The 24,342-nt window shown below is 40.8% G+C and overlaps 1 protein-coding gene across 1 annotated transcript in view; it reads right to left on the reverse strand.

The window, feature by feature from the left end:
- si:dkey-65b12.12 overlaps nucleotides 1-24,342 on the reverse strand; it is a 56,800-nt gene that overhangs the window by 22,507 nt on the left and 9,951 nt on the right. Inside the window, exons 2-3 of the mRNA XM_039757054.1 lie at nucleotides 9,248-9,616; nucleotides 6,014-6,112 (exon numbers count right to left, since the gene is read on the reverse strand). Coding sequence (XP_039612988.1) covers nucleotides 6,014-6,112; nucleotides 9,248-9,616 — 468 coding nt within the window. The remainder of the gene's footprint in view (nucleotides 1-6,013; nucleotides 6,113-9,247; nucleotides 9,617-24,342) is intronic.

Below are 24,342 nucleotides of genomic sequence, written 5' to 3' on the forward strand. Positions count from 1 at the left end.
AAGCTACACCATGTTGTGTAAGTGCAAAGGCTGATGTGTGTGTCACTGTGGTGTTTTCAGGTGTACAGTGCACAGGGAAACTCTTACTTCTATGTCTGATCGACACACACCCAGTGCCAGGGCGGGTCTAAAATCAGGGCATTCTGTGTGCATACCCAGGGGTCGTGATGGCAAGAGGCCTTTTCACCAATCGACTCATGAAACGATTGCATATCTACAAGGGCTTCTTAAGGGGACGATGGTTGATTTTAAGAGTTTGGGGTAAAGAAGAGATTGAGTCTCACACCAAAATCCATCCATCCATCCATTTTCCAACCCGCTGAATCCGAATACAGGGTCACGGGGGTCTGCTGGAGCCAATCCCAGCCAACACAGGGCACAAGGCAGGAACCAATCCTGGGCAGGGTGCCAACCCACCGCAGGACACACACAAACACACCCACACACCAAGCACACACTAGGGTCAATTTAGAATCACCAATCCACCTAACCTGCATGTCTTTGGATTGTGGGAGGAAACCCACGCAGACACGGGGAGAACATGCAAACTCCACGCAGGGAGGACCCGGGAAGCGAACCCGGGTCTCCTAACTGCGAGGCAGCAGCGCTACCACTGCGCCACCGTGCCGCCCCACACCAAAATAAAGACTGCGAAATATCATGCAGCATTAAACAATCTGGTGTCTGTGTGCTGCGTTGTAAAAGGTATGATCAACTCTCTGTTAAGGGGCTACGTCACCCAGGTGTCTGTGGGGGGGTCTTAATCTCGCCTTGCTTAGTGCTATGATAAGCAAAAATGTATGAAAATACAGAAGTTACTTTTATTTAACAGCAAACACTAAACTGCTTACTGGAGGTAACTGCTTCAGTGATGATACAGTTGAGATTGGGAGCATGCCTGACGATACAGTAGTAGTGACATTAATATTAGTAATGCTCTGGTGTCTTATGGGTGGAGTGACATGGTGTAAAGCTGTGGTCCACAACGGTGCAACAACGTGCAGTCGAGGCAGGGAGTGGTAGCTGACACAAGTGTGGATAAGTGTGTAGCGTTCACACTCTGAGAACGTAAGTGAGGCTGTGTCCTGTGCTGTTACCGTTAAGGAGGGCTTTCCTATATGTATGCATGCAGTCACTGACATCGGTCACCATGTGGGTGGATTCTCAAAGAGGACACAATGTAAGGTTGCAGGGACTGACTTGAAACAAAACAACATTTGTTGTACGTATCAGAAGTAAATTCACTGTAAAGATGCTTAAATAAGTCTAGCCATGACAAGATGTCCTACCTTGTGTGTAAAGAAGTCATTAATACTGGGTGGGGGCACACAAGAAGAACGAGATTGTGAATAAATAACTTGTACACTTACAGGCTTCTGTGTGTGCATGTAACTGATATCCTGAAATGCTTGATGTATATATACTGTACTTGAATGTTTGCATAACTTCTTATTGAATTAGGTAACACTTAGGGAGAAAATACTCCCACATTTAGGGAATACACGCTGTCTTCACTGTGAATTAATTTTCCTTGCTTTTCTGTAACAATAACTTTAACATTTGCTGCCAAGATTGCTCAACAGCCATGTGTGAAAAACTATTAACATTTAATAAATACCTAAAATATCTAAAGTTTTTTGAGCAATGAAGATGGTGCAAACAACACATGCAAAAATGTAGTATGCAACGAAATTCAGGAAGAACATGCGTATTCTGCATTAACTTTAAAATCTCCCTTCTGTGCACAGGTCGGCTAAGTAGGAATTTCTGGTGTGTGTTTATTACCGTCTACATATGCATATTCATTTGTTTCCAGATGTTAAGTAGCTAGAAAGTAGTAGTTAGTATGCCATACACTGTTTAGAAATATATATGCACAAAAAGACTGAAATGTAAAGCGTCACTCGTGAGCAGTACCAGGAAATAAGGATTTGGTTTCTGAAGGAGCGCATGCTTAAAGAAGTCATTTTGTTACTTTACATTTGTCTCCTCTAAAGATATCCCACCTTGCAGACCTTTGTGATATTTTTCTTCCAAGACAATTCCATTCTAGTCATAAAAAGTATTTGGCTTTCCTCTTGTCTCGTTCATTAATTCGAAATGCAGAAAGTGGTGCTTCTGTACCCCACGGCATCTGGGAAGCTGATGGTATTCTGGCATTGGTTGCTCTTCTCAAGATGCAGATCATTGTGGATTAACTGACATTCTGCAGACTCACATGCACCTCTAAAAACCTCTGTGTGTGCGTGTGTGTGTGAGTGAACCTTGTGACAGGGGTTGGTGCTCCATAAAGAGGTCATCCACAGAAGCCTGTTGAAGCAGCTTTAACTGGGGAAGAGGAGGGCATCAATTAATCTTTGTCTTAACTAGCAAATGGCAATCGGGGCTCATTATAAAAAAGCACCAGGCTTTGTTGTGGTGGAGGGCTCGCAGTTTCATTTAGATAACTATGACGTGTTATATGTTATTTAGACTTGGAAGTAAGAATAGTGGCCCTATGGACCTATGAAGAATTTCAAAGTACTCAAATGACAATAAACTGACCTTGAACTTAACAAAGATTTGAGGTTTGTAGTGCAGTGGCATGAAGAACCACCAGAGGACAGCTTGGTTTTGGTAGCCTCGAGGCTTAATCTGTGCCTACTGCTTACCCCTAATGCAAGGCCAAGATGGACCTGGACACAGACCCCAGTGTCTTCTAAGTGAACAGATGGGAAATGAAGTGAGGGCTCACTGGCAGGGAGGCAACATCCGCAGAATTATGGGAGAAAAAAATACACAAGAGATCATTGGATAAGGAGGGCAAACTGAAAAAGCCATGCCAAACTCACTGTTAAGACTTTGGTGGTCCTGCTATGTATTTAGTACTTTCAATTTTTCTTTCTCCTTCTATTATATGTTTTAATTATATAAAGTCAGGATATGAGCCACCAACAATGAGGGTCACCTATTGTCATGAACAGAGTGATTCCACAGGTAAAACTAATTTCGCTTGAACAGTACGCTGTGGAAAACCTTAAACATACTGAGGTTCAGATGCAGATATCCTGACGATTTACCGCATCCTAAAAATGGCATGGAAGACACTCTGTGCAAAGGGACTTCTTCTAAAGACATGCTGTTTAGACTGTTTTTATTTTATCCAGTCTGCTTTACACACCCTATATCACTTAATATATTGTTATCATGAAACACAAGGCTTCAGATCATTTATTGTCCAGAGAGAGAAAAAAAGTAGCAGCGAAGCGTATTGAACTACTGCACACCCATCCAGGCCTCCATTATAAAGCAAAGATTCTTGAACCATGGTGTCCAACTTCTGCTTATGTTAAGGCTTTGCCAAATGGGTTCATGGATTTGGGTTAACTAAGGTTGAAAAGTTTTATATAAACAACAATTTGAGGAAACTCCCATGAGCTACTCAGTCAGCTGTTTATGTGTTCACTTACTTTTTAGAGTTATGAATTATGATTACAACATAAGGAACGGTTATAGAAAACAAAACTATAGAAACAATGGTGGTATTTGAGTAAACCACCAATGTTTGTAACGTCCAATATGTTGACCCCTGAGCATTGGTGTGTAGCAGCGTGCAAGGATTACGAACACCAGCAGCATCATGAGATTCAGAGAGCATAACCTCCATGTAAGCAATGCCAATGCAGATCCAGGGAAATGAAGTCTGAGAAGCTCTGACTGGTAGCGGCTGAGGGAGATGTCCAACATAATGGGACACGAAATACAGTAGGTTTATAAGGTTATTATTGTCACAAATACAGAGTACAGTAAGTCCCCTACTTGTGAACGAGTTCCGTTCTGAGAGCACGACTACCAAGTCCACTTTGTTCATAAATCCACCAAAGTTATCATAGGCACCCAACGCACATAAATGCAACTCCCAGCTCCTATAGAAAACATGTACATGTACAGCTATTTGTACATAAGTAAATACTTTGAAAAGTTAATATTTGTATTTTGTTACAGATTTTTTGCGTATTTTAACAATAAACAACAAAGAAAATTTTTGTTTCCATTGTAGCCCATCAGCTGATATTGCTGTTTACGCTATCAGGTAGCCTGTATATGCAGATCTAGCATACCTCTCCTAGCTCCAATCGAAAACAAATTTATACTGCACAGTGCTTTTAAAAATTTATATTTGTATTTTTGTTATAGATTTCTAGTGTATTTTAACAACAAGCAACTGAAGGTTATTTTTTATTCCCATTGTTTTCCATTAGCTGACCTAACCGCTAGCTAATGAGTTGACATGATTGTCTTCAACTCCACTTCCAGTGGCCACACACAAAGCGAGCAATTGAATGGCATCATCACTCGACACCTACTGCTCATCACTTAATATTGATACCCACTAAGTGTTGAGGGTGAAGATTCATGGAAGGTTTTGAAAAAAAAAAGAAAAATATCACAAAAAGAGTACTTCCTTTGCAAACTCCAGTTTGAATGTATCAAAATAAAAGCCCTTGCTAAGCCTGCAGTACTCCTGATGGGATGCTCATATCTGTAGATCATACATAAGAGATGATTGGGACAAGTCAATGAAAACAAGCTAAGGTCCCTATTGCACATGCGCTCCACCACACTACTTGGTTTTTTATGGCATGTTAATGCAGTCCTCGGAGTGAAGAACAACAAATCCTTAACGAGTTTCAACTGTGTCCCTGTGCTCTTGTTGAATATGGTTAATTCCGAACATCTTGGGCCTATAATAAGGCACGTTAACTCGGCATAAACAGAGATACAGCGAAAAGCATAACCACTTGTAGAGGTTGCACACACGTGACTCAGAATGTAAACAGTAACATCAGGAGATTTGCGCTCCACCTAGCGCCAGAGACACAAACTAACTTGTGCACCGCTGCAGAATTTAAAGTTATGCTACAATTTTTAATTTTTCCCTTATTTAACTAATTTTTAATATATTGGACATGCACGTTTGCATCTTTGAAAGTTTGCAACTTGAAGGTTCATATGTAGAGGACTTACTGTACGCGTGCTAATTAACATGCAACATATCACTGCTCTCTGTTTCCATGATTAATGACCAGAACTACCTTACCTTATTACTTGTCTTACTAAGCGTAAATAACTACCTGGGTTTGGTCATAAAAAGGTAAAAAATCATTTTAGAAAACAGATGTCATGAAAATTGGGTGATATATGGATTTCATAATTTCCTTAATCTTTCTTGATCCACATGAGGGTTATGTGGCCTGGAGTCCTTCTTGGTAGCAGTGCACTCAAAGGCAGCATGCTAGACCATCATAGAACAGGCCTCACACACCCTTCATTTGAGTCCTAGCCCAGCCGTATGTCTACATGGGCTTTTCTCTGGGAACTCAGACTCTCTACCTCCATCCCTAAAATCTGTGGGTTAGGGTAACTGGTCACTCTAAGTTAGTGTGGTGTCTGCATTTGAGAGAACGTTTTCACCTATTGGCACGCCATTTGGCTTTGGCCCAATAGGCTCAGACCCCCATAACCAGAATGTTGGATTCAACAGGCTTAGAAATGCAAAAGCAAATAAAGACAAACTCACAATGGTTCTCTGAAGTCATAAACACTTACAAGATTGAAACTTTCTTACACATCTTAGTCAGCACTACATGAACCAGAACTGTCTGTTGTATCAGCTGTCAGCCTCCAGCGGCCCACATTTCACACCATGAAGCAAGTTGTGTGTGGGCTGGAGTCGCCCTGGAGACCGATGAGTCAGTGGTGACCGATGTGCCACAGGACTCCCACGCGCTCATTGTGTGCAGCTCTGGCGATACTCACAGACAGAGAAGTGTCAAAACAATGAAGTCACCACCAATGTTTGCTGTCAATTAAATGTATTGTGCTTCATAAAATGCTTGCAGGAAAGTCCCTTATTGCAACACTTTTTGAAATTACTAAATGAGCAAAATTAATCAAGTTTGCAAATCCTCCCCCTTTGTTATCTAGTCTGTGCTCCCAATGAGGAAAACTAGTAACAATTGAAAATGCTTACTTTTCATCCAGCAGACAATAACAGCAGTGACTGCAGTGATCCCACAGGCCATACATCCACTGCTGAGCAAATACCAGAAGAGCCTTGAAAAGGCAAACTCTAAACAAAAGAAAAAAGAAAAGAAACTCACTCAGACATTCAGTTCACAAATATTCTGCTACTCAGCCCACTGCACTTTTTAGAATTATAATGAATACTTTGCCAAATTATTCCAAAAATGTTTTAAGTTATATTAATAATTCAGAAGAATACATTAAAACTTATTTTTGATTTGACATTGTAGAGTCCTTGATGAAGGGAACAGAGGAGACGCGGAGGTGATGGATAGGTATGGTGTCAAAGACAGGGATGAAAAAGGTCAGATGGTAGTGGATTTTGCCAAAAGGATGGACGTTGGAGATCAAGAAGAGGAAGAGAGTGAGAGTGAAAAAGGAAGACTGCAAGGTTGAGTTTAGGGAGGAGGTGAGACAGGCACTGGGTGGTAAGTGATGAGTTACCAGACAGTCGGGAAACTAAAGCAGATGTAGTAAGGGCGACAGCAAGAAGGGTGCTTGGCGTGACATCTAGGAAGATGAAGGAGGAAAAGGAAGTCTGGTGGTGAAATGAGGAAATGCAGAAGAGTATACAGAGGAAGAGGATGGCAAAGAAAAAGTGGGATAGTGAGAGAGATTCAGAAAGTAGACAAGAGTACAAGGAGATAAGGCGCAAGGTGAAGAGAGTGGTGGCGAAGGCTAAAGAAAAGGAGTATGATGAGGAGTTGTATGAGAGGCTGGACACTAAAGAGGGAGTAAAGGACCTGTACCGATTGGCTAGACAGAGGGACCGAGCTGGAAAAGATGTGCAGCAGGTTATGGAGATAAAGGATAAAGATGAAACGTACTCACAAGCGAGGAGAGTGTGTTGAGCAGATGGAAAGAGTACTTTGAGAGGTTGATGAATGAAGAGAACGAGAGAGAAGGTTGGATGATGTGGAGATAGTGAATCAGGAAGTGCAACAGATTAGCAAGGATGAAGTAAGGACAGCTATGAAGAGGATGAAAAATGGAAAAGCCGTTGGTCCAGATGACATACCTGTGGAAACATGAAGGTGTTTAGGAGAGATGGCAGTGGAGTTTTTAACCTGATTGTTTAATGGAAGCTTGAAAAGTGATAAGAATGTCTGAGGAGTGGAGAAGAAGTGTACTGGTGCCAATAAGGGGGATGTGCAGGATTGTAGTAACTAGAGGAGGATAAAATTGATGAGCCACAGCATGAAGTTATGGGAAAGAGTGGCGGAAGCTAGGTTAAGAAGTGAGGTGATGATTAGTGAGCAGCAGTATGGTTTCATGCCAAGAAAGAGCACCGCAGATGCGATGTTTGCTCTGATGGTGTTGATGGAGAAGTATAGAGAAGGCCAGAAGGAGTTGCATTGCGTCTTTGTGGACCTGGAGAAAGCATATGACAGGGTAACCTCAAGAGGAGTTGTGGTATTGTATGAGGAAGTCGGGAGTGGCACAGAAGTACGTAAGAGTTGTACAGGATATGTATGAGGGAAGTGTGACAGTGGTGAGGTCTGCGGTAGGAGTGACAGAGGTGGGATTACATCAGGGATCAACTCTGAGCCCTTTCTTATTTGCAATGGCGATGGACAGGTTGACAGACAAAATTAGACAGAAGTCCCTGTGGACTGTGATGTCTGCTGATAACATTGTGATCTGTAGAGATAGTAGGGAGCAGGTTGAGGAGATTCTGGAGTGATGGAGGTATGCTCTAGAGAGGAGAGGAATGAAGGTCATTAGGAACAAGACAGAATACGTGTGTGAATGAGAGGGAGGTCAGAGGAATGGTGAGGATGCAATGAGTAGAGTTGGCTAAGATAGATGAGTTTTAATACTTGGGATCAACAGTACAAAGTAATGGGGATTGTGGAAGAGAAGTGAAGAAAGAGAGTGCAGGTAGGGTGGAATGAGTGGAGAAGAGTGTCAGGAGTAATTGGTGACAGATGGGTGTAGTGAGGCCAGCTATGTTATATGGGTTTGAGATGGTGGCACTGACCAGAAAGCATGTGACAGAGCTGGCAGAGTTAAAGATGCTAAGATTTGCATTGGATGTGACAAGGATGGACAGGATTAGAAATGAGTACATTAGAGGGTCAGCTCAAGTTGGACGGTTGGGAGACAAAGTCAGAGAGGCGAGATTGCGTTGGTTTGGACATGTGCAGAGGAGAGATTCTGGGTATACTGGGAGAAGCATGCTAAGGATGGAGCTGCCAGGTAAAAGGAAAAGAGGAAGACCTAAGAGAAGGTTTATGGATGTAGTGGGAGAGGACATGAAGGTGGTGGGTGTAACGAGGCAAGATGGAGAGGACAGGAAGATATGGAAGAAGATGATCTGCTGTGGTGACCCCTAACGGGAACAGCTGAAAGAAGAAGAAGATGATGATTGTAGAATTTGGGCAGCACACGTGGTACAGTGGTAGTGCTGCAGGATGCTCCAGGTGCTATGGTTTCCTTCCACTGCCCAAAGACATGCAGGTTAGGTGAACTGGTGATGATAAATTGGCCCACTTGTATGTTATGTTTGTTTGCTCTGTGATGGACCGGCACCCTGTCAAGTGTTTGTTGCTGTTGTACACCCTGTGGTGGCAGGGATTGGATCCATCATGATCACCATTGGCTGTGTTGTCTGGTAGAGAGTGTCTGATGTTCAAGCACCTGATGACCCTGGGTAACATTACTGATGAGGTGCTCAAGTGCATCAGTGGATGTATCACAAACCAGTCATGATTCTTTAACTCTCCTCTTGGCTCAGGCTGGGTGGGAGAGACAGTAGGTCTTCGCTGATTGGGCGCCGCTCATTACAAGGTCTCATTCCCTGATTGGTCGCCCTTCACAGAAGAAAACGATAATCAAACATAGCGTTGCTTTCCTGTATGCACCTTAATTATGTTTTGTAGAGTTTGAATGCTGCATATAGTCGGAGAACACATGATTTACTGGTCACTATGGTTCCCCATGGCTGGCGGCATTACCATCCCATACTCACATGCCCGCTGTAATCTAATGACTAAGTCATATGCTCTTCCAGTCATTTTAGTGTGGACGGTGATGCTTTCATAAACGATGTGAGGACACCAGTGTGGACGGAGATCGTTTTGGTTTAATAACATCGCTTTTAAATGAAGACGTAGCAGCCTGGACGTAGCCTTTGTTTTGCTGTAAACGATAGCGCCATTTGCTCAGATCTCACACTTACCTGTTGTGATGCTGAAGAGGATTTCCTGCTTCCCCAAAGTGCATGCGGCCCCTTCCATGAGCTCACACACATACAGCCCTTCGTCATCATTCTCTACGTCACTGAGCAACACGGAGAAGTTGCCCTGGCTTGACAGCAATGGATATACCTGTACTCTGTCATTACTGCCATTCCAGAAGATCGGAGGGTCCATTGTGCTGATCGTAACAAGGCGCATCACATTTTGGGTGGTGTTGTACATCCAATTGGCAGCCACACGGTCTTTTTGAAGTAAGGTAATGTTGAACACACATGGCATAAGGACACTAGAGCCAGCAGCTGCACTGACCCTGGTGGTCCTTGTCTTCGCAGTTTTGCATGTGCAGCCCACTGTGGGGAAAAAAAAGAATATGTATATTTTAGCGCTGGCAGCAATTAAAATTTTTAATCGCAATGAATCACATGATTGTCTGCTATTAATTGAGACAATCACATCGTTGTGTGCAAAATTCAATAACGAACTCAAAAGTAGTGTATGTAGTGCTACCTCGGTATACGTCTGTTTTAGAATAAGTCCAACTTGGTACAGTTATTGGAACTTTGGACACTGCAGTTTAATTTGAACACCTTGTTTTGTTGATTGTTTTAATAAAAGCACTTTGCACTTTTTCACCATCCCGTGGTTTGTTTATTTGCCTCACTGCTAAGCTCATCGGTAACATTACCGACGGTGTAGGGTTCAAGGGCTCCCGGACAGCAGATGGGAGCATACAGCAAACTCGCATCATCACGACGTGATTTTGTGTTTTTTCACATAAATTTGAATTGCGTGCATGCGTATCCGGGACTTGGCTGCTGCATACCGCATGCCGAGAACGACGGTATCGACAATTGTGAAAAACAAAGACGTTATTAAAAAGTAAAGTGAGGTTAAATTTTCATGTATTTCATCTAATCGCTTTTGTATTTATGTATTTTAATATTAAGCAGTGTTTACATTTTTTATACAACTCCATCAATGTATGCCAATAACAATAGGATTTTTTTTTCATTGGAACGAATTATTCATTTTTACATTATTTGTTTGGTATACGTCCTGTTTGGTATAAGTCCAAGGACCTGGGGCCTCATGTATAAACGGTGCGTACGCACAGAAATGTTGAGTAAGAACTTTTCCACGTTCAAATCGCGATGTATAAAACCTACACTTGGCGTAAAGCCACGCACTTTTCCACGGTACCTCATGCCTTGTCGTACGCAAGTTCTCTGCTCGGTTTTGCAGACTGGTGGCACCAAGCGTCAAAGCAATGGTACTGTTCCTGTGTGATTACTCATTATTTTCATGACACGGCTTTATAAATACACTGAAACTAACCGCATATTGTTTATTAGTGTAACGCATCTGATTGTAATTAACTTGTAACAATATAATGGCCCAGGGAATAGCCATAGTATTCCAAATACCATAACTGCTTTAGCGTTGTTACTCTCACTGCACCTTCTTCTTTCAGCTCCTGCCGTTAGGAGTTGCCACAGCGGATCATCTTTTTCCATATTACTCTCACTGCACGACTCGGAGTATTTATATCACTGAATCTGAGTGGGGAATCACAGCAGCAGCTGATCAGAAAGAGAATTATCGGTATACAGCATCAGGCACACGCTACCTCAGCTACGGCAAAACGTTTTAAAGCCTTTCCTGTACGGACCTCGCGGTTCAGAAACAGTTTCATCCCAAGAATTATAAACGCACTCAATCACTGCTCCTTGTAGAACTGTTAGTACTTATAAGTACAATCACCCCACTGTAAACTTGCACTACAGTTATAATATCTCACAACCTGAGCCACTTTATAAAGTGCGTATTTACATATGATGACAATACAATTTTAAGATGAAATGCAGCAAAATATGTTTATTATATTATACAGGTAAAACTTTAACTTCATTTAAATAATCTATATTCTTCACTGGGACTGGCGTGAAGGATAGAATAATTAAACATGTACTACGAAGATATTTCAATGTTCCTTAAACTTTTTAAAGAATCAGCGCTCTAAGTTTACAGATGGCTTAACATCTATTACAGAGCTGATTGTATGGCGATCGGTTACTTGGAGAAAGAAAAGCAAGAACTGCATGGGCGGCTACGCCAATACATATTGAATATAAAACAGAAAGAGAAAATAACGACACAGCTAAAAATGCAGCGGTAAATTTCGACAAAAGTTAAATGCTTGTGTCATGAGCACGAGGCGGCTATGCAGTGTCTGCAACGGACGTGGCCATTCGCCGTGCATAATCTACCTTACTGACATTGGCGGGCGAAGGAGCCACCGATTCTTTTTCTGCCCAGTGCCACCACAAACCTAGAGCCGCTGCTGCAATAAATAATTTCATCGATGGTCGTGCACAATCGCTGTGCTGTAAAACCCATGTTTAATAACGTGCTTTAACTCTTATCATCATGAAAATGATATCACGTATACATCTCAGTATTTTAGTTATTCAGAGAACTGTAATATCACGAATGTAATGGATTCTGTGTCCAGTCGGAGGAAGAGAGCCGGTTTAAAAAGCAAGTAGTGATTCACACACATAGAGCACATACAAGATCAAATACAAAACAAAGCATTTAACGTGCTACTTTAATTATGGTGTGATTTGAGAAACTGGTTAAGTAAATGATTTTAAGATGACGTTTATAATGTTCTACTTTAATGACAAAATAAACTACATGATTAAAGTGGAAATTTCGAGATTAAAGTTGACATTTCGTGCTTTTTCCTCCACTGTGCCTTTTTTTTTCTCTGTACCCTAAAAAGCTTTCATATGACACTCAGACAGTAGGCTACGACTCGCCTTTTCACGGGGACTGATATCTGAGCTTTCAAGTTTCTCCAACACGCTATGTCACTCGATCAACTTCCTTTTGTTGATTATACCACAGTTTATTTGAACAAATAGTATATTTTTCCTTTGCTTAATTTATTTCATTTTGTCCGTAACATTCCTGCAAACCGTCATGAAATACGGCTTGAAATAAAACTGTCACTTTCACTTGTCAAAGTTGAGAGGGTGGGCTCTAACACGCCCTCTAGTTACTGATTGGTGAATCGATAGCACAAGAATTAATTAGAAAAATGCTTACTACTGCCGATGAAATGGGTTCTGCCGAAGATATTACGTATTTCAGAGAGAGAATTGATGATTTATCTGAAGAAATTGCAATGTTGGCGGCCCTTTTAGACTCCAATATAGATGAAACTATTTTTGGAATTATCGAAGAACTGGTGGAACGGACTCGACTACACTCCAGTTCAGGGGCCTCATGTATAACGCCGTGCGTAGAACTCGCATTATAACATGGCGTAAGCACAAAAGCCGAAATGTGCTTACGCACAGAAAAATCCAGATGCAGGAATTTGTGCGTACTCCAACTTCCACGTTCTTCCTCTACCTAAATCCCGATCAGTGTGAAAAGTAACTTCTCGTGCACGCGCTTTATGTAATGCCCCAACACCTCCCAGAATTACGCCTCTTTTAATATGCAAATAAATATAAATCACCCTTAAGCTCAGCCTTCTGTGAAAAGACAATGGGAAAAGCACGGGGGAAATATAAGAATTTCAGCGAATACCAAGTGGAGGCAAAGGAAAAACATAGTATTTGTTCAAATAAACCGTGGTATAATCAACAAAAGGAAGTTGATCGAGTGACATAGCGTGTTGGAGAAACTTGAAAGCTCACATTCACAAAATCACACAGTGCCGGAAATAAAAAAGAAGTCACATATCAAAGTCGCCGTGAAAAGGCGAATTGTGGCCCACTGTCTGAGTGTCATATGAAAGCTTATTAGGGTACAGAGAAAAAAAGGCACACGGTGGGGAAAAAGCACGTAATGTTAACTTCAATCTCGACATTTCCACTTTAATCACGTAGTTTATTTTGTCATTAAAGTAGAACATCATAAACTTCATCTTAATATCGTTTAATTAACCAGTTTCTCAAATCACATCGTAATTAAAGTAGCACGTTAAATGCTTTGTTTTGTATTTGATTTTCTATGTGCTCTATGTGTGTGAATCACTGCTTGCTTTTTAAACCGTCTCTCTTCCTCCAACTGGACACAGAGTCCATTACATTCGTGATATTACAGCTCTCTGAATAACTAAAATACTGAGATGTATACGTGATGTCATTTTCATGATGATAGGAGTTAAAGCACGTTATTAAACATGTGTTTCACTTCGATGAAATAATTTATTGCAGCAAACAGGGTGTTAGCAGAAATGCCACAGCAGTTCTGGCGTGTAAAGTAATAATACTAGACCGAATATATATATAATTCTGGAGGAATGAAACACACGTGGAAGCGTTCAGTCTCAGGCATACAAAAAACTCTGAAAAACTTTATTAACAAACTTAGCTCACTACTGCCACCCTTTGGTCACCACCAAAACGTCATTTACATATACAGTATTTATACAAAGTCTACAAATGAGAGCATATTTACATTCATGTCAACACCCCCACTTGCTCTCATATCATTACCATCATCAGAAAAGAAAAATTAACTTCTATTTACATCAAGTACAATCTTCTGTGTACCTTTAATCTCCAAACATAAATGAGGCAAATTTAATCAACTTAAATGTTGTCACAGGCTTTGTCATTACATCTGCCACCATTTGTTCTGTTGGGCAATAGATCAAACATATTTCTCCATCATTCAATGAAGACCTAACAAAATGATATTTTATGTCCACATGTTTGCATCTCTGTCTGCTCACAGGATTCTTTGTCAGTGCAATCGCATCCTGGTTGTCCTCATATATTATAGGTGGTTCATTCTGCTGCTCATCAATGCCTTCTAATAGCTGCATTAGGTACAGGCATTCCTGTGTGGTTGTAGCTAAAGCCATATATTCTGCCTCACAAGTAGACAGTGCAACAGTTGGTTGCTTTTTGGTTCTCCACGAAATCAAAAGATCATTCTCATTAAGACTCACGCAAAAACCAGTTATACTGCGCCTGTCGACTACATCAGCCGCCCAGTCCGCATCACTGTATGCATATAGTCTCAGTTTATCATCGTCACAGTCCTTTCTCAGATGTGCCTTTTAAATATCTCAGTACATGTTTAACTGTACACCACTGTTCCTCTGTTGGCTTAGTAAAGTACTGAGACAGTTTACTAACAATAAAACTGAGATCAGGTCTTGTACATGTAGTGAGGTACTGTAGATAAGGCTGCCTACAGCCTCTCTGTATTTCCTGACATCCTGCATCATTTCTGCATCACCAGTGTAACTCAACTTTTGTTCACAGGGTGTCATTCTTGGCTTACAGTGTTGCATATCAAATCTTTCCAAGACTTTTACCACATACATCTTTTGTGACATTTTCACACATCCATTGTCTTGCTCAAAATCAATACCAAGAAAATGTTTTAGCTTACCCATGTCTTTCATTTTAAATTTTTCAGTGAGCATTTCCTTCACTACATTCAGTGCGTTTTCATCACTGGCAGCAATAATCAAGTCATCCACCCACACAATCATGATCACTTTCTCAATTCCTGTTTCCTTTCTTTAAACACAATGATCAGCCGGGTTCTGCACAAACCCGTTATCAGTTAGACACTCATGCAACATTTTGTTCCAATTTCTGCCCGATTGCTTTAGTCCATACAATGACTTTTTCAATTTATACACCAGCTTCTTATTTGTGTCACATTTGACCTCATAACCCTCTGGCTGTTCAATGTAGATCTCACAATATATTGGTGCATGTAAATAAGCAGTTTTTACATCCATCTGATGTAAGATTAGGTTTTCCTGTACTGCTTTCTGCATTAGCACTCTGATGCTGGTTATATTGACAGTAGGAGAGAGCGTCTCCTCGTAGTCCATTCCCATTTTTTGATTATATCCCTTGGCCACAAATCGTGCTTTGAATTTGTCAGACCCATCAACGTCTTTCTTAACTGTATACACCCATCTACCCCCCACTGCTTTCTTACCCTCAGGTAAGCTGGTTAGTGTAAATGCGTCATTATCTTTCAGGGATTGCATTTCTTCATCCATTGCATTACACCACTCCTTTGAGTTTGGTGAATGAACAGCTTCCCTGAATGAGAGGGGTACATTACACATCACTCTGTAGCAGAAATCAATGTTAGACAGAACTTGGTCATCACTCTCTTCTCCCAATACATAATCATTTAAATAAGCAGGTCTCTTTCTTACTCGGGAGGGGTATTGCTTGGACTCACTAACAGTATCATCTGCCTGTGTTTGGTCTGTTGCCTCAGGACTATCTACTGGAACCTGATCCTGGACGTGCCCAGAACTCACACCAGTGTTTTGCCTGGTCTTGCTAACTCTGTTCGACATTTCCAAATCATCAATGTCAGTCTGAGTTTCCCACTCTATAATAGTCTTAGTCACGAATTTTACTAACCTGTGCTTCTGCACCTTAACATTTTCAGGATAGTAAACCATGTAAGCTGGACTATTTTTGTCGTACCCAACAAAAATTCCCTTCTCACATTTTGAATCAAGCTTTCTCTTGTCCTGTTTATAGGCATAACACACTGACCCAAACTTTTGCTTCCTAGAGAGGTCGGGGCGCCTTCCTGTCAGCATAAAGTAAGGTGTTTGTTCTGTACGCCTGTTGAAACATCTGTTTCTTATTACAGCTGCCATCTGTACTGCATATGTCCACAAATCTTTTGGTAATTCACTCTCTATCAGCATACACCTTGCCATGTCAAACAATGTTCGCCAATTTCTCTCAGCAGTACCATTCTGATGGAGCGAGTATGGAGCTGAGGTCTCATGTCTAATCCTATTTTTGCTGAGTAGTGCCTGGTAATTCTTCCCTGTGAATTCTGTGCCGTTGTCTGATCTAAGGCATTAAATGTGCCCATATGGGGCAGTATCAGCAAGAAATTTTTCTGTTGCAGATGTTGTGTCACTCTTATTTCTTAAAAAGAACACAAAAATCGTACTGGAAAAATCGTCAGTGAACGACAATGCAAATCTGTACCCATCTTTAGACTCTGGGTCTATTGGTCCAGCAAGATCAGTGTGCACCAACTCAAGAGCTGTTTTGGCTCTTACATCTGGCTCCCTGTTACGTGTCTGGACAAATTTTCCCTGGATACACACCTCACAGTGCAGTACTGATTTGTCTGGTTTACCTTTGATTGTCATACCATTAACAACTCCCTGTAATTTCTGAATATCATCATAATTACAATGCCCCAAAATATCATGCCATGTCTGCATGTCATGACAGCCCTTACATTGATCATCACATTTATCATTTACTGTTTGTAAATAGTATAGTCTGTTATGCTCATGAATATGGAATTTTGTGCCGTCTCTGTGCTGGAGGATGTCTTTTCCTTGCTTAAAGATAATAGTTGCTCCGTTGGAAGTAGCTGCTTTCACAGAAAAGATATCCTGCGGGTAGGAGGGGATGTACAACGCCTGTCTCAACGTCGTGGCGTGGCGCTGTCCATCAAATAGATCTCTGCATCACCTCTGCGCTCCGCGACTCCATGGCACCTCGTGCCATCGGCCAGCTCTACACAGTGCGTCTCGGCTTGGAAACTATCGTCGAACGTCTTAAACTTTGTTATATCCGTGACGATATGTGAGGTTGCCCCGGTATCAACCATCAGACCAGTCATATTCATGTCGTGTCTTGGTTGGACCCCCGCGCTTCTGTCACTCATTTGGAATGCATATTCCTTGCCGCTCATCTCCTCTGAAACTTGTCTCGCGTTGTCGCGTCGCTGTTTCCGTCTGCAGTTTGCGTCTCGGTGTGTGAAGTTTTTACACCAGCCGCACCATTGTTTGCGTTGACATGCTTTTGCCTTGTGCCCTTTTAGACCACATCTGAAACACACTATATCCGTACTCTCGGTTCCCCGGTCACTCGTACTCACTGAAGCAGGTTTCGCACTTGGTTGTATTCGCGCTTTCATCACGTTGTCGTCGGACATTGTGGCGCGCATCTTTTCAGTGTCTTCATAATTCCGTAATTTAGTTTTAAATTGCACAAAAGGAATGGTCACTTCACTTTGCGTAATATGGATCGCGAATGGTTTGAATGATTCTGGCAGTCCCTTTAAAACCATTGCTACTAATAGTCCATCGCTCAATGTTTCGCCTGCATTTCTTAATGCCGTGATGGCCGTCTCCGCACGTATGCCATACTCAGTCACACTTTCGCTACTTAACTTTCGGAGTGAGGTCAGTTCTGTGTACAGGCTAATTACACGTGGCTTTCCTTTACTTGCATAATAGTCTCTCAGAATCTTTAACGCTTTTCGTCCATCGTCCGCTGCTTCTCGCATCACCAGCGATAAACTCTTTATCATCGAGGAACTGGATTAATTCTGCATATGCGTCCGCATTTTTCTCCTCGCCATTGTCTTCGTCGGCTGCGGGCTCTTTTAAAATTGTATCTTTTCAGACCTTGCAACCGAAGATGGCCCAAAAATTTTATCTCCCACAGCTCATAGTTCTTTTCATCTCCATCAAAAATTAGCCAAGACCATCGACTACTTGACTCGGCGACCCGTCTACTCATGGTTCTAGTATATCGCACAAACTCTCACCGGACACGCAGTACGTTGCGATGGTTCTTTCGGCGAGTAAAACAAATACTCTGGGCCCATAACCTGTTAGCAGAAACTAATGCCACAGCAGTTCTGGCGTGTAAAGTAATAATACTAGACCGAATATATATATATATATAATTCTGGAGGAATGAAACACACGTGGAAGCGTTCAGTCTCAGGCATACAAAAAACTCTGAAAAACTTTATTAACAAACTTAGCTCACTACTGCCACCCTTTGGTCACCACCAAAACGTCATTTACATATATTTATACAAAGTCTACAAATGAGAGCATATTTACATTCATGTCAACACAGGGGCGGCTCTAGGCTTGTGGTGGCACCGGGCAGAGGAAGAATCGCTGGCTCCTTCGCCCGCCAATGACATGCACGGTGGATGGCCACGTCCGTTGCAGACACTGCATAGCCGCCTTTGCTCATGACACAAGCATTTAACTTTTGCCGAAATTTGTCGCTGCGTTTTTTGCTGTGTTGTTATTTGGTCTTTCTGTTTTATATTCAATATATTTTGGCGTAGCTGTCACTGCAGTCAGTGCTTTTCTTTCCCCAAGTAACCGATCGCCATACAATCAGCTCTGTAATAGACGTTAAGCCATCTGTAAGCTTAGCGCCGATTCTTCAAAACGTTTAAAGAACATTGAAATATCTCTATCTTTTAACCTTAAAGCGCCACTGCATGGGGGCTTGATGTGCTTTGGACGTGCTCTGTCTCTGGGTATGTCAGAGGACTGGGACTGCATGAAGTGGGTTTTAGCCTCACCTGGGGAGGCAAAAAGGGAGGGTGGGGGGTTAAGGGGGGAAGAGAAAGAGAGCAGGCTTGATCTATACCTAATCTATCATCTCAATCTTTATAATTATAACTATCAACGTAATAATAAGCTGCATGGCAACAACTCTTGGGGGAATAGGAAATTAAGACCTAAACTATTTCACTTCCAGTTAAGACTATAATATGACACCAAAAACTCAGAATCAGTGTCTCCATGATGGGACAGTTAACTTCGTAAGCTGGAATGTTAAAGGCCTGAATCACGAATTAAAGAGAAAGAAAGTACTTTCTCACCTAACAGGTCTAAATGCTAAAATAGTATTTTTACAGGAAACCCACTTACTAAGTAAGGATCAGTTCCGCTGCAAAAGACTGGACTGGCCAAATGTTCCATTCTAGTTTTACAAAGAAAACTAGAGGGGTGGGAATTCTCATACATAGAACAGTACCATTTGTAGCATCAGATGTAGTATTGGATCCTGAAGGGAGATATGTGATGGTCATGGGAGACTTATCTAACTGTAAAATGATTTTGATAAATGTTTATGCACCTAATGTTGATGATAAGGAATTTATACAAAATTTATTTGCATCCATTCCCAATCTGAACACTCATAAACTTATAATGGCTGGGGACTTTAATTGTGTTCTAAATCCACTTTTAGATAAGACTTCCTCCACAGGGGGAACGGCAACTAACACCGCAAAGATAATTACAAAGTTTATAACTGATCACAACTTATCAGATCCCTGGAGGTTTTTAAACCCAAATTCAAGAACATATTCTTTCTACTCACCAGTACATCATTGCTACTCAAGGATTGATTACTTCTTTATAGATAATAACTTCTTGCCTAAGATTAAATCTTGTAAATACGATGCTATTGTTATTTCAGACCATGCTCCGATGATCTTGGAGCTGAAATTACTAAGCCCCATACACTCACCCCGCAGATGGCGTCTCAATCCGCTTCTATTAGCTGACGAGAATTGTACTGAATTTATATCCAAACAAATTGAATTCTTTCTAGAGACAAATACATCCCCTGAGATCTCTGCAGGAATACTCTGGGAAACTCTTAAGGCCTTCTTAAGAGGACAGATTATCTCATATCTTTCCCACAGAAATAAATCCGAAGCGAAGAAAGTAGCAGAGATAAAAAGCGAAATTACTAAAATAGATGAAGAACATGCCAGACTACCAAGCGAGACTCTACATAAGAGGAGGCAGGCTCTACATTCAGAATTAAACCTCTTGACAACTAAAGAAACCGAACAACTAATTTACAAATCCAGACATCATTATTATGAACATGGAGAGAAAGCTAATAAGCTTTTAGCATAACAAATTCACAAGCAAGATGTACGCAACGCAATCTCGTAATTACTAACACTAACGGAGATAAAATCATCGAACACAAAAATATAATGTACACTTTTAGAGACTACTATAAATCCCTATATACTACTGAGTTTAAAGAAGACAATATACAATCTAATGCATTTCTGGATAAATTACAGATACCACAAATTGACGCTATTAGTGTGGAGGAGCTCGATAAACCTCTGTCATTATCAGAATTACTGGATGCTATAAAGTCACTCCAAGGTGGAAAAGCAGCAGGCCCTGACGGCTACCCTGCAGAGTTTTACAAGAAATTCTCCGCTCAGCTAGCTCCCTCCTATTAGCAACATTTACAGAAGCCAGAGATAACCAATCTCTTCCACAAACCTTTCGCCAAGCACTAATCACTGTCTTCCAAAACAAAATAAGGACTTATTACAATGTGCATCATACAGACCAATTTCACTTCTGAATAACGACGTTAAAATACTCTCTAAAATCATAGCTAGAAGGATGGAGAAAGTGCTCCCTCAGTAATATCACAAGACCAAACTGGATTTATTAGGGGCCGACACTTATCTTCAAATCTTGACGCCTGTTTAATGTAATATACTCACCAACTAAATCAAACACCCCAGAAATATTATTATCATTGGATGCAGAAAAGCATTCGACATGATTGAATGGAAATACCTTTTACTATTTTGGAGAAGTTTGGGTTTGGCCCAACATTTGTGCATGGATTAAATTACTGTATACTAACCCAGAAGCTTCATTTTGCATCAATAACATTTGCTCAGACTACTTTAAACTAGAACGTGGCACAAGACAAGGATGCCCTTTGTCACCACTGCTGTTTGCAATTGCCATTGAACCACTGGCAATACATTGTCGAAATACTGATCAGATAAAGGGGATTAGCAGAGAAGGACTGGAACAGAAAATCTCATTATATGCAGATGACATGGTACTGTATATATCGGACCCAGAAAATTCTGTGCCTGCAGTCTTAGCAGCACTCACAGAATTTCAAAAGCTCTCTGGTCTCAGAATTAATCTGAATAAAAGTGTACTCTTTCCGTGAATTCGCAAGCATATAATATTAGATTAGACACCCTTCCTTTTATCATTGCAGAACAGTTTAAATACCTCGGGGTAAACATCACAAGTAAACATAAAGCTCTTTATCAACAAAATTTCGTGTCTGCATGGAAAAAATTAAACAAGACTTGCATAGATGGTCAACCCTTCATCTCACACTAGCTGGAAGAATTAACACTGTTAAGATGAATATTCTTCCTAAGCTCCTTTTTATTTCAAAACATACCAATATACATTAATAAATCGTTCTTTAAGCAATTAGATTCAACAATAACCTCATTTATTTGGAATTCTAAACATCCACGCATCAAAAGAGCGACCCTACAAAGACAAAAGGCAGAAGGCGGCATGGCTCTACCTAACTTCCAGTTTTATTACTGGGCAAATATACAGTCGATAAGAACCTGGACACAAATAGAAGAACATACACAGGCATGGACCGCAATAGAAGTAAAATCCTGCAGTACTTCTTTGTATTCCTTGCTTTGTGCTCCAATAAACACACGCTATCGGCAATACACTAATAACCCAATTGTGCTCCACTCACTTAGAATCTGGAACCAATGTAGAAAGCATTTTAAGACGGAGAAGCTTCTTTCTGTGGCACCCTGCAAAAGAACCACCTCTTTCAACCCTCACAAACATATGCAGTTTTAATATCTGGAAAAATTTGGAATTAACTTGCTTAGAGATCTTTATATAGACAACGTCTTTGCATCCTATGAACAATTACATTCCAAATTTAACATTCCAGCTACAAATTTCTTTCACTATCTTCAAATCAGGAACTTTGTTAAACAGAACCTTCCAGATTTTCCTCATCTTGCACCCTCATCCACGCTGGAAAAATTATTGCTCAATTTCAAGGAGTTAGACTCCATCTCTACAATATATAAAATCCTTTTACAATCCCTTCCTTTCAAAGATCCAAGAGGACACTGGGAAAATGACCTCTCAATTAATATATCAGAAAAGGAGTGGAAAGTAGCAATGCAGAGAATTCACTCAAGCTCCATATGCAAAGCATACAATTATACAACTCAAAATTATATATCGAGCACATCTGTCTCACTAAAACTCTCAAAATGTTTCCAGGGCATGATCCAACCTGCGAACGCTGCAAAAGCCCCAGCCTCACTAGGTCACATGTTCTGGGCCTGCACCAAATTAACATTATTCTGGACAAAAATTTTTAATTACCTCTCAGACAGTCTTGGACTCACAATCCCTCCTAACCCATTAACAGCTGTGTTTGGGGTTCTTCCAGAGGGTCTTAAAGTGGAGAAAGACAAACAAATTGTGATTGCATTCACTACACTGTTGGCACGCAGACTTATTCTGATAAACTGGAAGAACCCAAACTCTCCTCTTTTAAGTCAGTGGGAAACTGATGTGTTATATTATTTAAAATTGGAAAAATCAAATACTCAGTTAGAGGATCTGTGCAGACTTTTTTCAAAACATGGCAGGATCTAATCAGTAATATTTTGAAATAAGTTTATAAAGCACAGAGAATTTGTTGATTTAGGTATTTTTAAAAGCCTTAAATTTTACACGCTTTGGCTTGCTCTCTCTCTCAAGGGTGGGGATCGATCTGTTCTTAGCATAATTCTTTTTTTTTTTTTGTAAAAATGTGATTGCTATGTATTGATTGTAATAAAATTAATAAAATAATAAAAAAAAAAAAAAAAAAATATCTCCGTAGTACATGTTTAATTATTCTATCCTTAACGACACTCCCAGTGAAGAATATAGATTATTTAAATTAAGTTAAAGGTTTATCTGTATAATTTAACAAACATATTTTGCTGCATTTCACCTTAAAATGATATCGTCATCATATGTAAATACGTGCTTTATAAAGTGGCCCAGGTTGTGAGATATTATAACTGTAGTGCAAGTTTACAGTGGGGTGATTGTACTTATAAGTATAAACCGTTCTACAAGGAGCAATTGATTGAGTGCGTTTATAGTTCTTGGGATTAAACTGTTTCTGAACCGCGAGGTCTGTACAGGAAAGGCTTTAAAACGTTTTGCCGTGGCTGAGACAGCGTGTGCTTAATGCCGTATACCGATAATTCTCTTTCCGATCAGCTGCTGCTGTGATTCACACTCAGATACAGTGATATAAATACTCCGAGTCGTGCAGTGAGAGTAATAAGGAAAAAGATGATCCGCTGTGGCAACTCCTAACGGGAGGAGCTGAAAGAAGAAGTAGAAGAAGAAGAAGAGGAAGGTGCAGTGAGAGTAACAACGCTAAAGCAGTTATGGTATTTGGAATACTATGGCTGTTCCCTGGACCATTATATTGTTACGAGTTAATTACAATCAGATGCATTACACTAATAAACAATATGCGGTTAGTTTCTGTGTATTTATAAAGCCGCGTCATGAAAATAATGAGTAATCACACAAGAACAGTACCATTGCTTTGACGCTTGGTGCCACCAGTCTGCAAAACCGAGCGGAGAACTTGCGTACGACAAGGCATGAGGTACAGTGGAAAAGTGCGTGGCTTTACGCCAAGTGTAGGTTTTATACATCGCGATTTGAACGTGGAAAAGTTCTTACGCAACATTTCTGTGCGTACGCACCGTTTATACATGAGGCCCCAGGTGTCGCAGTTCCCTGCTCTGGACGTCTATCCGTTGACATTCAATAGAACACCTTCTGTTATATTTAAAAAGCACGACAGATTGCAGATCTATATGGTGTATCAGAGAAGACGATCACAAGGCGAATGAGCCAGTTTGATATACGGTAAGCTGCAACGGCTGTATTAGTTTAGGTACTTTGACATGGAATGCCCAAAGCAGCTCCAACTAATATTTTGAACTGAGTATTTGACCCTTGTTTTACGAGTATAAAGTCAGGTGCATATTCGCAGCTACTTTTTCAAACAACTCTACAGCTCTGATCAGTGGCAAAGTTGTTCAGTTCAAAATGTTAGTTGGAGCTGCTTTGGGCATTCCATGTCAAAGTACCTAAACTAATGAAGCCGTTGCTGCTTACCGTGTATCAAACTGGCTCATTCGCTTTGTGATCGTCTTCTCCGATACACCATATAGATCTGCAATCTGTCGTACTTTTAAACTGCATAACAGAAGGTGTTCTATTGACTCAGCTGGAATGTCAAAGGATGGACGTCCAAAGCAGAGTACCTCATCACCTGAACTGGAGTGTAGTCGAGTCCGTTCCACCAGTTCTTCGATAATTTCAAAAATAGTTTCATCTATATCGGAG

This window comes from Polypterus senegalus, chromosome 6 (genome assembly GCF_016835505.1).
Source record: "Polypterus senegalus isolate Bchr_013 chromosome 6, ASM1683550v1, whole genome shotgun sequence".
Classification (NCBI taxonomy): Eukaryota; Metazoa; Chordata; class Cladistia; order Polypteriformes; family Polypteridae; genus Polypterus; species Polypterus senegalus.